This window comes from Physella acuta, unplaced genomic scaffold, assembly GCF_028476545.2.
Source record: "Physella acuta isolate Inbredline_101_S28 unplaced genomic scaffold, ASM2847654v3 ptg000197l, whole genome shotgun sequence".
Classification (NCBI taxonomy): domain Eukaryota; kingdom Metazoa; phylum Mollusca; class Gastropoda; family Physidae; genus Physella; species Physella acuta.
In genome coordinates this window covers 1,306,383-1,326,511 of record NW_026731716.1, presented here as the reverse complement: position 1 = coordinate 1,326,511, position 20,129 = coordinate 1,306,383, and the positions used below count along the sequence as shown (strand labels likewise).

Genomic DNA, 20,129 nt, shown 5'->3' with positions numbered 1-20,129 from the left:
GTAGCGACCGTTGTCACAGGAAGATTTCAATGACCGTTGTCATAGTATGACTTTTAGCGAACTTTGTCCGTGTCACAGCTAGCTTTGTGGCGACCGTGTTCATAAATCTCACTAATATAAAAATAGAACTGTGAGTTATCTCCCATTACAAAAAAATAAAATAAAAATTATGAGCCGTGGTAAGAAACACAACTGAGATTACATTGATGAGCTGCGTAAAACAAATATAAATTCACAAATTTAATAACGATTGATGAACATCTAAATCAGCTACAGACATAATAAAAACAACCAAACCGTTAACTTAATTTAATAAAATCATACAAAACTCAAGCGTGAGTACACATTTCAACCGTGCACACACACTCATGAGTTTATTGCATTCGGGAAATTATTCAGCCTTGAAATTCTACTCCACTTGTCTGTGAAAACACTAGCAATAAACAAACAGTTAAAAAAAAATATAAATTAAATTGACGGGTGTAGTCTGGACATGTTGATTAAAAACAATTAAATTAATTATTATAATGGAATCTCTCTTCGATAATGACGGTCACTAATCAAATATTAATTCATGTTTTTTTTTAATCATGTTCTGTTTTTAACATAAATTTGAAGCTCTTTGTTTAAACAGAACAAAACTGCAAGTGGTTTCCCTTGTATGCTGCTAGAATAATAGATGACCCGTTTTAGTGGGAGATGGTTTTACTTGCTTTACAAAGTTGTAATTATTTACACAAATATTTTTTTTGTTTTTATCACGTTAACGGTAGTTTTTAAAAACAAATATAAATATTAACACGACCACACAAACACTGACATCCAAATACTGCCAAATCCCCCTTCCCCCACACACTCAATAATGACATTCCCCACTCTCCCCACACACTCAATCTGACACAACTCTCTCTACACACTCAAAACTGACAGCCCCACTCCCCACACACTCAGTCCTACCCCCCCCCTGCTCCCCACACACAAAATACTGACAAAAATCCCCCCCCCCACTTAATACTGACATCATCCATTCCCCGCACACTTAATAGTGGCATCCCCTTACATTCTCAAAATTAACACCCCCACTTCCCAACCACTCAGTACTAACCCCCTACTACCCACACACTCATTACTGACATCCCACTCCCCACACATCCAATACTGACATCCCCCTTCCCCCACACACTAAATACTGACAGCCCCACTCCCCACACATTCAATACTGACATCCCCTCTCTCCACACACTCAATATTGACATACCCCACTCCCCACATACTAATCATCCATATTCCCTTACGTTGAATCCCCCCTAATATTCTACCCACCCACCAGCCCCCCCCCCCCCCACCAGCTCCCCCCCCCCCCCACCCCACCAGCGGGTATTCCCGATAGAGTTCCACCAGAAATTGATGAAATGCTCAAGTTACACCTCGAGACTTGTTGACAAGTCTGTCTGTATTCATGACCCCGCCAAGGTCAATCAAATAACGCCGTGTCCCCGACCCCTCATCCACTAACCCATGACCCCTCTTCTCCGGTAACCCCCATAACTAATCAACTTAGTGACACGTCTATAAATAGAACGGAATGACTTGTTTCGCTGAGATTTGAACACACCCGTACAACAACCACAACTGGACTGGTTGGCGGTCAATACTCATACAAGAGGTTTAGCCAAAAATAGCCACGCCCGGGTATCAGCTGTTGTTGGGGGAGGGGTCACATGATCAGCAGACGACACCGGCTAGTTTTTTGGGTCCAGGTTATCTTACACGCGAGTCACGTGTCTGTCATGTGTCATGTATGTGTTGGCGGTGTGTCGATGATGTGTTAGCAGTGTGTCATGTATGTGTTAGCAGTGTGTAGATGGTGTGTTGTGAAGGTATCCATGACTACAGGTCACTGTGTATTGTTACCATCGGGGCGGGGGGGGGGGTATAACAATTGGGGCGGGACGGGGGGTATAACAATTGGGGCGGGGCGGGTATAACAATTTGAACGGGGTGGGTATAACAATTGGGGCGGGGCGGGTATAACAATTTGAACGGGGTGGGTATAACAATTGGGGCGGGGTGGGTATAACAATTTGGAAGGGGTGGGTATACAATTGGGGCGGGGTGGGTATACAATTGGGGTGGGGTGGGTATTACAATTGGGGCGGGGCGGGTATAACAGTTGGGGCGGGGTGGGTATAACAAAGGGGGCGGGGTGGGTATACAATTGGGGCGGGGTGGGTATACAATTTGGGCGGGGTGGGTATACAATTTGGGCGGGGTGGGTATAACAATTGGGGCGGGGTGGGTATAACAATTGGGGCGGGGTGGGTATAACAATTGGGGCGGGGTGGGTATAACAATTGGGGCGGGGTGGGTATAACAATTGGGGCGGGGTGGGTATAACAATTGGGGCGGGGAGTGTAACATAATCGGGGCGGGGCGGGTGGTGTGAGTGCACCCATACATTGTGTAACGAGCGATCACATGCTAAAACAAAGATTGAGTTATTTGTGTATATTTTCTTTACATTATTTAAAACAGGGTTCATGGACAGGGGAGGTAGCCACGCTCAGACAATGGGAAGGGGAGGTAACTACACATTGGACAGGGGAGGTAGCCTCACACAATGGGCAGGAGAGGTAGCCACACACAGACAATGGACAGGGGAAGTAATGAGTGCTACGACTACAGAAACCACGTCATCTGTAGTATAAGTGGCGCGTGGAAGTGTCGGACGTCAAAGTGTCGGACGTCAATGTATCGGACGTCAAAGTGTCGGACGTCAAAGTGTCAAACGTGGACTCTACTTCAATCGAAGATGTTGACATTCAGCGCCCCTTGTTTACATACGACTCTAGACCCACGCCGCTGTCTTTGACCGCGCTGGTTGAAAGGTCACGTCTCTTGTACTAAGGTCACGTGACGTACATGGCGAAATGGGTTAATGATGTCGTATAATTATGCACCAATTAAAAAACATGATAATATGAAAAGCTTAACTTGCCCTTTAATGATATTCAGCTAGTTCTAAGACATACTAGAAGCAGTAATTAGACGGATTGGCCTTTGCGATATGTAGAGTAAAATCACGGATGAAATATTTTGTATAAATTTATGTGAGAGAAACGACAAGTGTGTGTCATGTTTGGGTTAGATAATGTTAACCGTGACGCCGATTTTAAGTACCAACTGCGTCATTGGAGTCGGATTCAACAGTTATACTTATTTGTGAACTTGACCTTGCAAGTGAAGAAGGGAACGAGGCGGTGTTTGACTATTAGGGGAAACGACTCCACTTAAGTTCTATAGGAGTTGCCTCGCTTTGTTGGCTGTGGCACTTAGTGGCTGTTGTATAACGAGGTGGTAAAATCTTGTTACACATACAGTGTGGTACAAGTGGTTGATGTTACGGTACAAGTGGTTGATGTTACGGTACAAGTGGTTGATGTTACGGTACAAGTGGTTGATGTTACGGTACAAGTGGTTGATGTTACGGTGCAGCACTCTATATGATGGCCGGTACAGTACTCTATGATATGGCCTGTACAGTACTCTATCAGATGGCCGGTACAGTACTCTATGAGATGGCCGGAACAGTACTCTAAGAGATGACCGGTACACTATTAGATTGCCGGTACACTATTAGATTGCCGGTACAGTACTCTATCAGATGGCAGGTACAGTACTCTATGAGATGGCCGGTACAGTACTCTATGAGATGTGTGGCCGGAACAGTACTCTAAGAGATGACCGGTACACTATTAGATTGCCGGTACACTATTAGATTGCCGGTACAGTACTCTATCAGATGGCAGGTACAGTAGTCTATCAGATGGCCGGTACAGTGCTCTATGAGATGGCCGGTACACTAGGGTACTCAAATGATAAGTACATCTGCACAGCACAACTTTACTAGTGATCCTTTAAGCTGCGTGGCCGTGCGTTAATTGTACAATTGTCTTGAAGATATCCGATACAGCGAAATATTTTAATAGAAAGTTCTAAATTAAGACAATAATTAATGAGTAACAATTAGAACAATAAGGCTTTGAATGGGAAAATATTGAATGCAAACACACATAAGCTGTTGCGCGATTTGAAAAAAAGAAAAGCGAAAAATGTATTATTCAGAGAGTTTTAGCTTATCGTAAAGAGGAAAATCGAACGTGTCATTACCACTTTCAGAAGCAAAACATAGGCTAGCTGATGTTTTAAAATGGAAACCTGAAATACAATCTCTATAGCGGGACGCCTCTAGGATTACATTTCAATTTCAGCCTAGGGTCGAGTTTCTGTTGTGTTGGAGCTAAAGCCTAGGTCTATGTCAGACACAAGTCACGTGATATGACGACACGGTACTGTGACAGACACGAAATTCTGACATATTGACACACTGACACGTCAGTGGTAGACTGACACACTGACACAATAATGACAAACGGACAAATACGTCACGGGTAGGCTGACACACTGACACAAGACTGACACATGTCAGTGGTAGACTGACACACTGACACAAGACTGACAAACGGACAAATACGTCACGGGTAGGCTGACATACTGACACAAGACTGACACATGTCAGTGGTAGACTGACATACTGACACAAGACTGACACACCTGGCAAGACACAGTTGGGTCTGACTGACACATGTCACTCAGTTAGGCGTGTGTCAACATGACCAGTGGCACCAAGTCATCCCCGTCCCACGGGACGAGTACACAGATCCCCACCCCGGGGGTCGATACGGCACCAACCGCCTGACAGCCTGTGTTTCAACAACTGATCACGTGGTCAGTGGAGAAATTGTCGGACACTGATAACAGTAAACACTGACAATGTCATCGCTACTGACACAACCCTGACAACATGATTAACCTACATGGTCAGTGTCACACATGTCAGAGCAACCAACTTCGTACTGACAATGTCAGTGTTACGTAACTCTGTTAGCGCCAACAGCCGATAGTATCTGTGTCACTAGCGTATGTCAGTGTCACATACGCTAGCAAGTGTCATGACATTAAGCAAAGCAGTGCCATAGGCTGGTGTCACGAGCTGAGCTATCAGTCAACACAACGTTTCTTTATACGCATTCATATATCACTTCATTCACTTCATTCAGTTTATTCACTTCATTCACTTTGTACGTTACAAAATTATCTATTTCGTGTACGTTGGTATGCAATAGCCAACAAAGCGTCTTTTTACTCGCATTTTCATGTGAAAACGCTTTTAATGAAAAAAAAAAAAAAAAATTTAAAAGAATTGAAAGACCGAAGATTCAGCCGAATATAAAATGCGGAAAATAAAACTTCACTGTTGTTTATTGATTTGTCTAAATCTGTCAATATTGTATACGTTTATAGGTAGCAGATGCAGTCAACGATAAAATCAGAGAGGGAGGGAGGGGGGAGGGGGAGTTCAAGGTCACAATATTCCCGTTAACTACAATTCACGTCGACAGATGTTAGAGTTTGTCAAGCGCAATAACGCTCCACCCCTACGGTAAAACATCAACACAACACCGATTTATGTAAACAAACAACAGGGACTAAATATAAACAAAAAAACTCAAACCTTCGATAAAACAAACAAAATATTTATCCAATTAGCTTTAGCAAGTGGGAAAAGAATCACAATAGTCCGATCCTGCTGTAGTTTTATCCACACGATCTCCCATTGTCCCTGTCCCCACGAGTTGTCCTGCCGGCCTTACAACTTGACTGCAAGTACTGCTACAGCCAACAGCGCGACGGTTATAATCCGCCACCGTGGGGTGTGGGGGGCGGGCGGTGAGGACCGCTAAGCCAGCCATCGAGGCGCGCGCCTTGCTACGGCGGTTCGCCCACTGCGCGGTGCACTATGGGTATTCTGCGTGAGCACTTATAGAATCCGTAGCTAAATCTCCAGACGTGAAGCTTCAGAACGTAAAGGACAGTGAGGAATTGAACGATTGCACCGCTATACGGCTTAACTCTTGGCGCTTATAGATGGAAACCGAATTTCTTTTACAATCTTGTGTTTGCTGGTGTTTCTGAAAGTAACATTATTTAATCAGTTCAACGCTTTTTGTAAATTAAATTGAAATTTCAATTTGAGACAACTTTTACCTCGAAAATTATTTTGGTTTATTTGCACAAATCTATAACGTTTACGGTTTAAGTTGAATAAATTTATAAACTTGACAAAAACCACTTGAATGAAACTTCTAATATTATTTCTCGTCTAGGTTGGAGATATACTATTTTTAGTAAGACCAAATTCGAACACACGTCCATTCTATTTCATTAAACATTTTAGAAACTCGCAAATCAACGAATGCTCTGTATATTTTATAGTTTCGCTACATTCAGATGTAATGACAGTGGTCCATTTTTTTTTACTCACTGTGGCTCATGGGCCGCAGGTTGCCTATCACAGAAGCAGGTAAACAACCCCCCCCCCACCCTAATGATTAGCCGTCATTACATGTGTGTGTACATGTAGGCTAACGAGACCCGGGTATCACGTGATGAACACAATACCACCAGCCGCCCCATTCATCAAGGCCAAACAATGTCACCTGACTGCACTTGACCAATGGGCTGTGATGAGGGGATCAAACCCCCGCCGTCTCTGATCACTTTCTCGGCATGTTTGACGAGAAAATGGCTGGAGCTGTTAGACATACACGGGCAGACGTCTGGCGTAAACATGGCCGACAATCATGCGCATGCGCCCTGGGGAGTATACAAATAGAACAGGCAAACAAAGAGGTCGCCAGGCATGTTGAGCAGGTTGATACAGGTTATGGTGATACAGGCAGGTTGATACAGGCAGGGTGATACAGGCAGGGTGATACAGGTTATGGTGATACAGGCCAGGTTGATACAGGTTATGGTGATACAGGCAGGTTGGTACAGGTTATATGGATACAGGCAGGGTGATACAGGTTATGGTGATACAGGCAGGTTGATACAGGCAGGGTGATACAGGTTATGGTGATACAGGCAGGGTGATACAGGTTATGGTGATACAGGCAGGTTTATACAGGTTATGGTGATACAGGTTATGGTGATACAGCAAGGTTGATACAGGTTATGGTGATACAGGTTATGGTGATACAGGTTATGGTGATACAGGCAGGGTGATACAGGTTATGGTGATACATGCAGGGTGATACAGGTTATGGTGATACAGGCAGGTTGATACAGGTTATGGTGATACAGGCAGGGTGATACAGGTTATGGTGATACAGGCAGGGTGATACATGTTATGGTGATACAGGCAGGTTGATACAGGTTATGGTGATACAGGCAGGGTGATACAGGTTATGGTGATACAGGCAGGGTGATACAGGTTATGGTGATACAGGCAGGGTGATACAGGTTATGGTGATACAGGCAGGGTGATACAGGTTATGGTGATACAGGCAGGTTGATACAGGTTATGGTGATACAGGCAGGGTGATACAGGTTATGGTGATACAGGCAGGGTGATACATGTTATGGTGATACAGGCAGGGTGATACAGGTTATGGTGATACAGGCAGGTTGATACAGGTTATGGTGATACAGGCAGGGTGATACATGTTATGGTGATACAGGCAGGGTGATACAGGTTATGGTGATACAGGCAGGTTGATACAGGTTATGGTGATACAGGCAGGGTGATACAGGTTATGGTGATACAGGCAGGTTGATACAGGTTATGGTGATACAGGCAGGGTGATACAGGTTATGGTGATACATGTTATGGTGATACAGGCAGGTTGATACAGGTTATGTTGATACATGTTATGGTGATACAGGCAGGTTGATACAGGTTATGGTGATACAGGCAGGGTGATACAGGTTATGGTGATACAGGCAGGTTGATACAGGTTATGGTGATACAGGCAGGGTGATACAGGTTATGGTGATACAGGCAGGGTGATACAGGTTATGGTGATACAGGCAGGGTGATACAGGTTATGGTGATACAGGCAGGGTGATACAGGTTATGGTGATACAGGCAGGTTGATACAGGTTATGGTGATACAGGCAGGGTGATACAGGTTATGGTGATACAGGCAGGGTGATACAGGTTATGGTGATACAGGCATGGTGATAAAGGTTATGGTGATACAGGCAGGTTGATACAGGTTATGGTGATACAGGCAGGGTGATACAGGTTATGGTGATACAGGCAGGTTGATACAGGTTATGGTGATACAGGCAGGGTGATACAGGTTATGGTGATACAGGCAGGGTGATACAGGTTATTGTGATACATGTTATGGTGATACATGTTATGGTGATACAGGCAGGTTGATACAGGTTATGGTGATACAGGCAGGGTGATACACGTTATAGTGATACAGTTTATGGTGATACAGGTTATGGTGATACAGGCCAGGGTGATACAGGCCAGGGTGATACAGGCCAGGGTGATACAGGGCAGGTGATATAGGCCAGGGTGATACAGGGCAGGTGATACAGGCCAGGGTGATACAGGCCAGGGTGATACAGGCCAGGGTGATACAGGGCAGGTGATATAGGCCAGGGTGATACAGGCCAGGGTGATACAGACTGATGAGATAGAGATTATGGTAGTACAGGCTAGGGTGAGACAGAGTATGATGATTCAGAACTTTTTAAAGAGATTTAAAGCAGGTTGATTCGGACCCCTGTATGAAGCAGGTTATATAGACACATGTCTAAAGCAGGTTAATATAGACACAAGTCTAAAGCAGGTTGATAGAGGCCAGTAATTAACATGTTATGGAGACAAGTGTCCACTCAACTATGACGTCATACAAGACGTTACACAAATCACGTGGTACGAGTGTTTACGTTTTCCTCCGATAGATCGATCCTTGTTTATGTTTGTGCAAGCGCTCAAGCGAAAACAAACTTGAGACGTACAGGAAATTGGGCGTTTTATAAACACAAACATGGCTGCTCTTTTCAACGTGTACATAGATCAATAGCGAGCAGTCATATCGTGTTATATATAGTGACAAGTCATATCGTGTTTTATATAGCGACAAGTCATATCGTGTTATAATTTCCTACTGTGAGCTTGAAGTAAGAAGCTTCACCTGCTCGGTGTGTGTAAGGCAACCATTAGTTTATGATTGTTTATGGTGATTGGTGACTTTAGGCTAAACCTAAATGTGTTTACCTCAATTGGTGACTTTAGGGTAAACCTCAAATGTGTTTACCTCGATTGGTGACTTTAGGGTAAACCTAAAATGGTTTAACCTCAACTGATTGGTGACTTTAGGGTAGACCTAAAATGGTTTAACCTCAACTGATTGGTGACTTTAGGGTAGACCTAAAATGGTTTAACCTCAACTGATTGGTGACTTTAGGGTAGACCTAAAATGGTTTAACCTCAACTGATTGGTGACTTTAGGGTAGACCTAAAATGGTTTAACCTCAACTGATTGGTGACTTTAGGGTAGACCTAAAATGTGTTTACCTAAACTGATTGATATCTAGGTGAGAAGATGTCAAGTGCAGATAAATGTAGGTGTAAATTTCTTAATTAGGACATGACCTCAATAGTAACATTCTTATTTGATTACATCTTGGAGAGATCTTAAATGTGTAGTAGTGAGGTTTGATATTTTGAATGAAGTTTCAGGTAAAGACTACAATCAAACACGATATTATTAAACAAAAACTAAACAAAAATCTTTAAACAGACTTGCAGACAAGACACATGTGCAGACAAGCAATCAGAAAATACACCATGTGCAGACTAGCAATCAGAAAATACACCATGTGCAGACAAGCAATCACAAAATACACCATGTGCAGACAAGCAATCAGAAAATACACAATGTGCAGATAAGCAATCAGAAAATACACCATGTGCAGACAAGCAGTCAGAAAATACACCATGTGCAGACAGGCAATCAGAAAATACACCATGTGCAGACAAGCAATCAGAAAATACACCATGTGCAGACAAGCACTCAGACAAGACACTTCCAGACAATCTTCATATTTAAGCCCAACATGAATACATGGCTTGTTTCATAACATTATTCTCTCCCCCCCACCCCCCCCCCCCCTGGGCCGTCTGTTAAAAGAGAAAGGAAAACGCTTCCAGAAATCTCATTCCCCCACAGCAGGAGTTAGGCGGGTCCTGGACGTCAAAGCTCTTTGTCCAACCGTTGTCACTCGCGAGAGGGCGCTTCCAGCTATAAATCAACAATTCCAGGAAAACTCCCTCAAATGTTAATTGGGTCACAATGGAGGGTCATTAACCTTTAGCCCATGTCCAATCAAAGAAATGTACCACAATAGGGGCAGGCGTTAATTAAAAGAACAACTTGTCCTTACTGAAGCTGACGCCAATTAGTGTAATCATTACGTTAGAATTGTAATTACAAAAGTCAATTGCATGTTTACGCCAAACTCAAGTGAAAACGGTATTTGACTCAGCCACAGAAAAAGCTGAAGTCTATTGTGGTAGCCAGCAACACAAATTAGTGAGTGATCTTACCACAGCGATGAAAGGAATTCACCGCTATTTAGCACTTGTATATAAATGCTCATCTTTATGTTCGAATAAATGTATGAAGTCGAATTGTAAGAACATGCATGCAATTTACTTAATGTCTTATTAAACATCAAGCTAATTATTTAATTAAATAATTGTTCATTTGCAATTTTGTAAAAATATTTTTATTTTCTGTTGCTGACGTTGTTCTAACGAAATGACTTTACGCCGCACAATCCAGTCCTTCCCCAAACGCGCTCCATCCAATAATAATGCTTGTTGGACGAATGATGTATTCCAACAATAGGCTTTTATGTTCCAGAATGTTATGGCCAACAATAGACTTTTATGGTCGAGAAACAATCAAGTGACGACCAATCGACCGAGGCCGAGGTGAGCGCTTAAGCTCGAGAGAGAAAAACACAAGTCCTACGGCCATTAACTCTTTAACGGCCGGATGAATCGTTCCTTTTCATGTAGTCTTCGAACAGCGAAAAGGCGGTCTTATAAAAAGATATGCCCAATAATGTCTTTCATTAAAAAATTAACAGGCGACTAATGGTTGGGTCCTGTTGCGCGTTGGCGTTAGCATGTAAGTCAGTGACTGTCGTGGGGATAGAGCTAGCAAGTCAGTAGTAGCTGTAGCAATAGTGGTGGTAATCTCAGTAGTAGCTGTAGCAATAGTGGTGGCATTGTCAGTTTTAGCTGTAGCAATAGTGGTGGCATTTAGTCGGTAGCTGTAGCAATAGTGGTGACGTTGTCAGTTTAAGCTGTAGCAATAGTGGTGGCACTGTCAGTAGTAGCTATACCAATAGTGGTGGCACTGTCAGTAGTAGCTATACCAATAGTGGTGGCATTCTCGGTAGTAGTTGTAGCAATAGTGGTGGCATTGTCAGTTTTTGCTGTCAGTTTGAGCTGTAGCAATTGTGTTAGCATTAAGTGTTCACACTATTTCACATTAATTGCATTGACCTGTAAGAAATAGTTCTTTTCTCCGATCTAACCCCCTTCGCCCACCCCCTCTCCCCTTATTATAACCTGAGTGTGACGTTCTTTTTTTTTTTTTTGCTTTGTCGTAATGTCAACTCACCCAAATGAACAACCATCAATTTTTCATATTTTTATTTTACATCCATTTTTCATTATTAGTTTCTTTTTTTTTTTTTCGTTAGTTGAACAAACCCTATAGCTTGAACCCATACTTAACTGCCAACGCAAATTGATAAAAGTTCAAACACAATTAACTTAAAACGATAAAAACTAAATCTACACAGGAACGTCTCATGTTCTGTGTCTATTTATAGAATTGTGTTGACTATTTTGTCTAGTTCGTGTTACAGCGGGTCCTATTGACTGAAGTTGAGACAAACACCGACCACATTCAGAGCTGAGCTGGCAACCTTTCTCCAATTTCTGGTCAAACCATATCTAAAACCGTCCAGCCAATCGATTGCGATCGGCTCAATCAGCAAGAGTTAATTGATTGCAATAATACTGACTTTAGGAACCTGCGCAGGTAATAAGGTCAACCTGCGGGGCGCTACTCCGTTCGATTGGCTAATCAGTAATTGAATGATAATTGCCAATAACACCCACCAGGGATAATTAAATTTAATGGACAATTTCCTCATTAGGCTTTGATCCAAGTCCATTTCGGGTGGTCATTTCCATTTATAGGGTCTAAGTTTATTTACCACTTAAAAATACCGTTTTGACAATACACCTAACATGACGATTTTTTTTCGCTTTCAAGCGTTGAACAATATTATTTCGGACATTCATTTTTTATATTTACGTTTTAATTTTTTTTAAAATTTGCCATACCTAAATTGGAATGTAAGTAAAGTAGTGTATATGTATATTGTTATAGGACATTTATATTCGCCCGTCCCCCTTTCTCATATTTATGATTAAAGAAATGAGGAAGTGAAATTGGAGACTAACGGGCATTGGTAGCAGGAGATGAGGCCGTGGGTCGCTCTATTGCCTTCGTTACCCCAACACATGCCTCTCTTGAGCCTCACCCCCCGGATATTAACTACAAAAGTGACCCTTGAAGTAGCCCTAAAATATAAGAGCGACCCTCGAAAGTGGCCCTAATTCCAAGCATTGTATCACGTGCTTTTAGCCGCGGAAAACACCGTCCAATAGTCACGTGATCAGCATTCAGCGCTCCCCCCCCCTCCCACCCTTGAGTCCCGCTAATATCCGCTCCCCCAGACACTGACCGCTGACGGTGAAATGCCCGTCCCTCACACCCACACAATAGGCGGCGTTTATTTAAGTTTTTTTTTGGTTGGGGCCACGATGACCCCCACTCAGACCCCCACTTCCCACCCCCGTCCTCGTACAAATAGACACACAAACACGCGCGGGGTCGGTCAAACAAGAGGTAACGGGTGTGGGGTGGGGCGGGATGCTGTAGTTAAGCAGGGGATGCCGTGGGGCGACTTATGGTCAGGGTGAGGCATGAAGCGAGGCCAAGGTTCTATTAACCTTTTGTGTAGTGCCCCAAACGACTTTCTATAGACCTGGACTTGGTCTGAGATTTTTAGGGGAAGCTAATGACGGTCGGGAGTCTGTATGGTGGGCGTGGGGGGGGGGGGGGGGGGGGAGGCTGATGGTGTGGCACGGGGGAGGAGCGGATGGTGAGGCGTGGGGAGGGGTGGATGTTGGATTGGGGTCGTGGGATAAGGGGAGATGCTGGTGTTTTCATCACTTATCTTCTCACTGTTATGCTTTTAAGTAATTAAATGAGAAGTGGTTTAGAAATATATCAAAATATAAAGGAGCATTTTAGCTTTGATTACGAAATAACGCATCTTATGCTAGGTACTTATGCCTATAGTTAACTAAAATAAGTTCATTTAAATGCAATTCCATATTTGCTAGAACAAAAGTAGAAACAATCAAAAAGTAATAATTTTGAACTATGCTGAGTATATTACTTTTACGGGGAGTGGGACGTGACCTTCACCCAAACTTGTATGCAAGCGCTTGGCCTTCAACTGACAGATACTTCAGTGACTGAAAACTGATACATATGTTTGACTGACAACGGACACATATGTTTGACTGACACATATGTTTGACTGACAGCTGACATATATGTTTGACTAAAAACTGACATATGATAAATTCAGATGAAAGAAATTTCTGGTCTCTACAACCCACCACATATCGTCGTATAAAGGTCAAAGGTTAAACTCCGAAGCTCATTTAGGTTAATTACACTGAGTTTACTGATTACCTATCCTTAGAGTAATATCCAAGTAAGGATGGCGGTGGGGGGGGGGGGGCTCTAACGTTAAAACTGAGAAAAACAATTGACAGGAAATAGTGTATTGTACACAAAACATTTTAGTATCAAATTACATACCAACACCAAGCACTTTAGAGGGCGTTTAGTACATGTGTTGTGTTTAATAAATGGTGTGTGTGCTGTGCTCAGTGCGTAACAGTGTTTGTCGTTTAATAAGTGCGTGTTATGTTGCGTGTGTGTTATGTTCGGAGTGTTTCGACATGGTGCTATGTAGTGCTCCTAACATACACTAACCATAACACAGTCGTTTTGCCATCGTTTAACATCAACTTCTGCTAATTTCTGTGTCACATCCAATTTACCAACCTGACCACGGTTCAACAACCCCATCACACCAAAATATAAAACTAACGAGTTAATTTTCTCATCTCAGCTCGGGGGACCCCCTAGGGGGCCCATGAACTTCTGGTTAAGGACCCCTGGTTTACATGTTAGGAAATCATCGCGGCCATGGCCCTGGTGCCCTGCTCATTTAGATGTTCGACATTGTTTGTAAACATGGCGCGGCTGTCGCCCTGTAGGTAGTCAGTTCTCTCCCCTCTCTAGATCATCTTAGTTCTCTCTCCTCTAGTCTAGCCCATCCTAGTTCTCTCCCCTCTAGTTTAGATCATTCTTATTCTCTCCATGTTGTCTAGATCATTCTTATTCTCTCTCCTCTAGTCTAGATCATCCTAGTTCTCTCCCTTCTAGTATAGTTCCTCCTAAACATCTCTCTCCCTCTAGTCAAGCCAATTCTAGTTCTCTCCCTCTAGTCTAGCCCATCATAGTACTCCGACTCTAGTCGTCCCTCCCCGCTAAGTTGGTCACATGACCCAAGTTCGCACTACTTCCAGCGTAGAAATCCATAGTCTAGAGTCAATTAGTAAAGAAGGTCTATGCCCGTGGGCCGCGACTAGCGAACGCACGAGAGAGCTACGGGGAATGTTCCTGTAAGCTTTAATTAAATGGCTGTTGTGTTGACTGGTATATTTTATGTTAGGCCCGCAAATGTTTTTTTTTAACGGGCGATTTGAACCATTGTGTGCTCCTCGGTACATACAGAAAATTAAATCAGAACGCTGCATGTAGACGTTTAAAGTAAACACTTACATAATACTATTGATATATATATATATATATATATATATATATATATATATATATATATATATATATATATATATATATATATACATATAAGTATGTATTTATCCATGCATGTATATAGGCCACAGATATAAGCTTGTATAATGGGACATAATTTCGCTTCTAAGAGAAATGTATTTCGCCACTTCCTCTTTGTGTGCGCATTGGGTTGCTGCGCAAGAAATGGCGAGCTCGGGAAGATTAGGAGTTTGTAGTTTCAGCAAATCATTCTTATTTAAAGGCTTTGGCCATTATTTTCTTATCACATGTCTTGTTTAAAAGCCAACTTCTCCAAGAGAAAAACGAAACGAAATGATCAAATTAAAGAATGGAAATCAGCAGAATCCAACGTTTATTCTAAAAATTTGGATGTATGTGTTGAGCGTTAGTAAAAGCATGTGTTATGTGATACATACAGACACGTGTAAGGATAGACACGACATTATTGCTGGATAGAGTAAAGGTCAAAGTTTGATTAAATAGCATAAAATAGGACCGATCATGGGATCTAAGTAGGACACGGGGGACACGATAGGACATGGAATAGGACGTAGCTAGTGTAAGATAGAGCAAAGTATAGGACCTAACTAGGAAACGTGTGTGGGGCTTAGCTTTGTTGTTACTTGATTTTAAAAATCAAATTAATAAAGTTTAAATTATACATCATTTATACATGAACATGAATGACTAAAACGCTTTACACCGTCTTTTTGTAAACGAGTGCGTCCACTTGTTGGCAACATGAGCAAAGTGTAGCTAGTTGACCAACATGGTAACGAAAAAACACAGCCAATATGACATTATGGTTCTGTAAACATGAGGTTTTTAAAAGGTTATACACGAAAGATTATTGGCTAAACAAATCTTAAAACCAGCATAGATTATAGCGAGCAGATTTAACTGCAGTAAATAACGACGAGTTGAACTCAAATGATTAGGAAGAAAAAGTCAATCTCCCGTATAATTGTACGGTCTGAACGATTACCTCTCGCGATGGTATTTAACTAAAGGTAAAAGGGAGAAACGATTAATGCCGTCTTTCACGTCACATTATAATTGCTAGGTAAACAAAATACGACTTTATGAAGTGTGGTGAATGTTTCTAGCTGGTAGAGGAGATAGTGATGTCTAGTGCGACGGTGTCTATATTTATTTCAAATCTCAAATGTAGGTACATTTACGTTTCAACTAGGGTTATTTACCGTTCACATTGTTTTCACAGACACTCTCAACCTTGTCAGTTAATGGAGTGTCGACCTTGTCAGTTCAGTTCATGGAGTGTCGACCTTGTCCGTTCAGTTCATGGAGTGTCGACCTTGTCAGTTCAGTTCATGGAGTGTCAACCTTGTCAGTTCAGTTCATGGAGTGTCAACCTTGTCAGTTCATGGAGTGTCAACCTTGTCAGTTCATGGAGTTTCGGCCCTGTCAGTTCAGTTCATGGAGTGTCAAGGACATACATCCAATCGGCCTTATAGTTCTAAAAATCATTCGCTAGTTCACCGTTTCCCCGAGGCAATATAAATGTGTTTTAACGTGTGAATAAATCTTTCACCAGGAGATAATTTTTTTCACCTCTGTGCGGCCAGTGTATGATTTAGATGCTCTATGTCCGGGGTGATCGGCCTCAAGATTTATTACTGGGGGGCTGCAGACGTAGAGAGGCACGTGACAGACTTCACCAAACTGGACCCCCGCTGGTCAGATGATTAGCCAGACTTTAACCAGCTGGGCCGTACTTTAGCCGTTGAGCCACTTGCGGGCGCATAAAACACGATACCGTTGAGCCGAGGGCCAGCTGCGGCTCGGCTCACCTTTGAAGTGCAGACGGCGTGATGTCCAGATTAGGACGACAGTTAAAAAATGCGAATTTTGAAAATGACCTTTCGCCGCTCACTACAAGATGCAGGGGGTATCTGTTGAATGATCTGTTTTATATCTGTGTTTATCTATGTATTTATTTTTATATTTAAGAACACGTTCGACCGATGTTACAAAATCATCATGTTTGTTGTAGGAAAGAAAAAAATACGGTAATAAAGTCCATTTGAACTAGATCTATATACACTTTTCTTTAACCCCTTTACTTTTTTTATAGCATCGTCCACATTTCCAATCTGGCTTCTGCTAGAAACGAAGATGTAATATTAAAATGGCTTTAAGCACTGCTAAAATAAAGGTCAGATGTTAAAATAAAAAGAGTCCGTCTGCCTTGGTTTCAACAACAGAACTGAATGTTAGCATTCAAGTTCCGTTGGGTAAAAGTTGATACAAAAATAATCTTTTTACGACATTGTACCTGAACTTAATCAAACAATTAATTGCCATTAATTGAAGCAAATGTTGTTTTTTAAGTTTCAACATACACCGATACAGATGGTTCAACATAGTGAACTTGTGCCAAGTGTATCTGCTACACATCCAACAGAATTAGTCCGGACAAACATGTAGGCTGCTGCTAAAGGTTTCATCAAACAAGTGACAAGTCTTTAAGTACAATTTGACTAAATACAAACAATGACCCTCTGCTACCAAACAGAAAAAGTGCCAAGTATTGAAACAAGTTCCAACCAACAGAACAAGTGCCGAGTGTTGGTACAAGTTTCACAAAACAGAACAAACGTCGACCCCTGCAACAAGTTCCACCCAACAGAGCAAGTGCCGAGTGTTGCGACATATTCTACAAAACAGAACAAGTGCCGACCCCTGCAACGAACTCCACCTTACAGAACAAGTGCCGTGTGTTGCAACAAGTTCCACCCAACAGAATAAGTGCCGAGTGTTGCAACAAGTTCCACCCAACAGAACAAGTGCCGACCCCTGCAACGAACTCCACCTTACAGAACAAGTGCCGTGTGTTGCAACAAGTTCCACCCAACAGAATAAGTGCCGAGTGTTGCAACAAGTTCCACCCAACAGAACAAGTGCCGACCCCTGCAACGAACTCCACCTTACAGAACAAGTGCCGTGTGTTGCAACAAGTTCCACCCAACAGAATAAGTGCCGAGTGTTGCAACAAGTTCCACCCAACAGAACAAGTGCCGACCCCTGCGACAAGTTCCAACCAACAGAACAAGTGCCGACCCTTACAACAAGTTCCACCCAACAAAACAAGTGCCGATCCTTACAACAAGTGCCGACCCCTGCCTCCCGATCCATCAAACTCCAGACATTTCCCGTCCACTAAAGTGGCCAGCACCATTTGGTGCCTAAGGCAAGTGTCCAGCCGGCAGGTAATTACTTGACCACAGGTGACCAGACTGTTCCAGACACACTAATGTCTGCGAGTTATTTTCATGGAATCGCCCTGCAAGCGGTGCGGCGTGCGGTACTGGTCGGGCGGACGGACGGGCGTAGGCTCCAGATGTTCCCAGTTGAGATATGGGGTTGTGTTTTGGCTTGTGATGGTCAAACATGGCTTGAACAGACAGTCTTCATTTGCCCGAACATCTTCATCTCTCTCTGTATTTTCTTCAGTCTTGTGTTTCGTACACAGGCGTACCCCCACCGAAGGCGTACCCCCACCACAGGCGTACCCCCACCCCTGGCGTACACGGTGAACGGGAACAAAAAGTCACAGGGCAAATAAACACAGAAATAAACACAGAAAAAGTCACACAAATCTTTTAAGAAATATTTTGATTCAATTTTTGAGAACTATAAAGTTTTGGGTTTTTATTAATGTGGGTGGTGTTTTTTTGGTAGCATATTTATGAACTTAAAAAGCATAATGGTTTATAACAATAATTAGTAAAAAATACTGTAAGATAATTTACACAGTAACATCAACTTTTGTTACGTATTGAGTTATAGATACGCGGTTGAAAAATTAATTACAAAAGAAATGTAAGCACATCATTGTGTTTTGCCATAGGCCTTTCCCCTGTCGGCCTTGTCCGTTTATATTGTATGTCGTTGACTTTTTATGTCAATGACAGCCTTTGTACCGTGTCGGCTTTGTGTTTTTATCCTATGTTTTGTGATGTAATGAGCGATTTAAACTATATAAATTATACAAATATGTCTGAACTGACACTCATGTCCCATTACGTTAGATTTTTAAAAATGTTGATTCTTAAATATATATTTTTAATAGAATGTGTGTAAGGCTTTTTATCAAATTGCCCTGATAATGATATAATGGTACGTTGCCACTAGCCGTGTTTCAATAACTATTCCTGAAAGTGTTCAGTCGATATGTTGACAGTAGCTGGGATGGAATCAACTATTGTTCTGCCACAGGTGGTATTTTCTCCCGAGCTTTGACTCGGTCAATAAACACGAGAAGTGAGCGAACTCACCTGTCTCTGTGGCACTCTTCATCGGCTCACCTGAGCAGCCAGGTGTTTATTTGGCTCCAGATCGTGAGCCATGAGATATGGGCCGAGTATTTGGCTCACAGTGACGTTCATGTGTTGACTTAATTAAAGTGTTTACGGTAGGTCTAGTTAAGAACATAGGCGTGAGAAGACGAGAGCCATTAATAGGTATATATATATATATATATATATATATATATATATATATATATATATATATATATATATATATATATATATATATGTATATATATATATATATATATATATATATATATATATATATATATATATATATATATATATATATATATATATATATATATATATATATATATATATATATATGCTTGTATGTTGAAAGCTAATCAATAGCGAGTGAATCAGGCCTGCTGGATGAGAAAATGGTTTGTAATTTGATACTTAACTGAGAAAAGATGAGCGGCGTCAGGTTCAGTGTACACGCTAATGTAGGCGTACAACACTACAAATATGACGTGGCAGACATATCGTCATCGATTGATATGTACTCAACAATATTGTTTTTATACATGTACCCAGTAAACTCCCCCTGAGCAGTCTCTCAATAATAGTCGTAGCGCAGTAATCGAACAGGTGATATTGACTGTATCGATACTGCCAAGTCAGCTTCAACGTTCTATAGTGTGCTCAGTTTAGAAATAGAGCCGGAGTTAGTATTAGGTTTTGGTTTAAATTTAGGATGAGGGTTAGTTTCAGTGTTATATTTGGGTTAAGTTTAGAAAAAATGTTAGGTTCATTATTAAGGTTTGGGTTAAGTTTAGTATGAGAGTTAATTGTATTTTAATGACTTATTTTAAAACTGTACTACTCTCTCATCAACAATCCGTTGAATTGTTCTCTATTCAAATACATT

At 41.9% G+C, this 20,129-nt stretch overlaps 2 protein-coding genes across 2 annotated transcripts in view; both read right to left on the bottom strand.

Moving 5' to 3' along the window:
- LOC131936986 (toll-like receptor Tollo) overlaps positions 1-5,730 on the bottom strand; it is a 74,034-nt gene extending 68,304 nt beyond the window's left edge. Inside the window, exon 1 of the mRNA XM_059294152.1 lies at positions 5,576-5,730. The gene's annotated coding sequence lies outside the window, so the exon portion shown is untranslated. The remainder of the gene's footprint in view (positions 1-5,575) is intronic.
- The window catches only part of LOC131936973 (putative PPE family protein PPE54), a 52,636-nt gene extending 33,398 nt beyond the window's left edge, over positions 1-19,238 (bottom strand). Inside the window, exon 1 of the mRNA XM_059294118.1 lies at positions 19,217-19,238. Within this exon, the coding sequence (XP_059150101.1) occupies positions 19,217-19,238 (22 nt within the window). The remainder of the gene's footprint in view (positions 1-19,216) is intronic.
- Between the last annotated feature and the right edge of the window lie 891 nt (positions 19,239-20,129).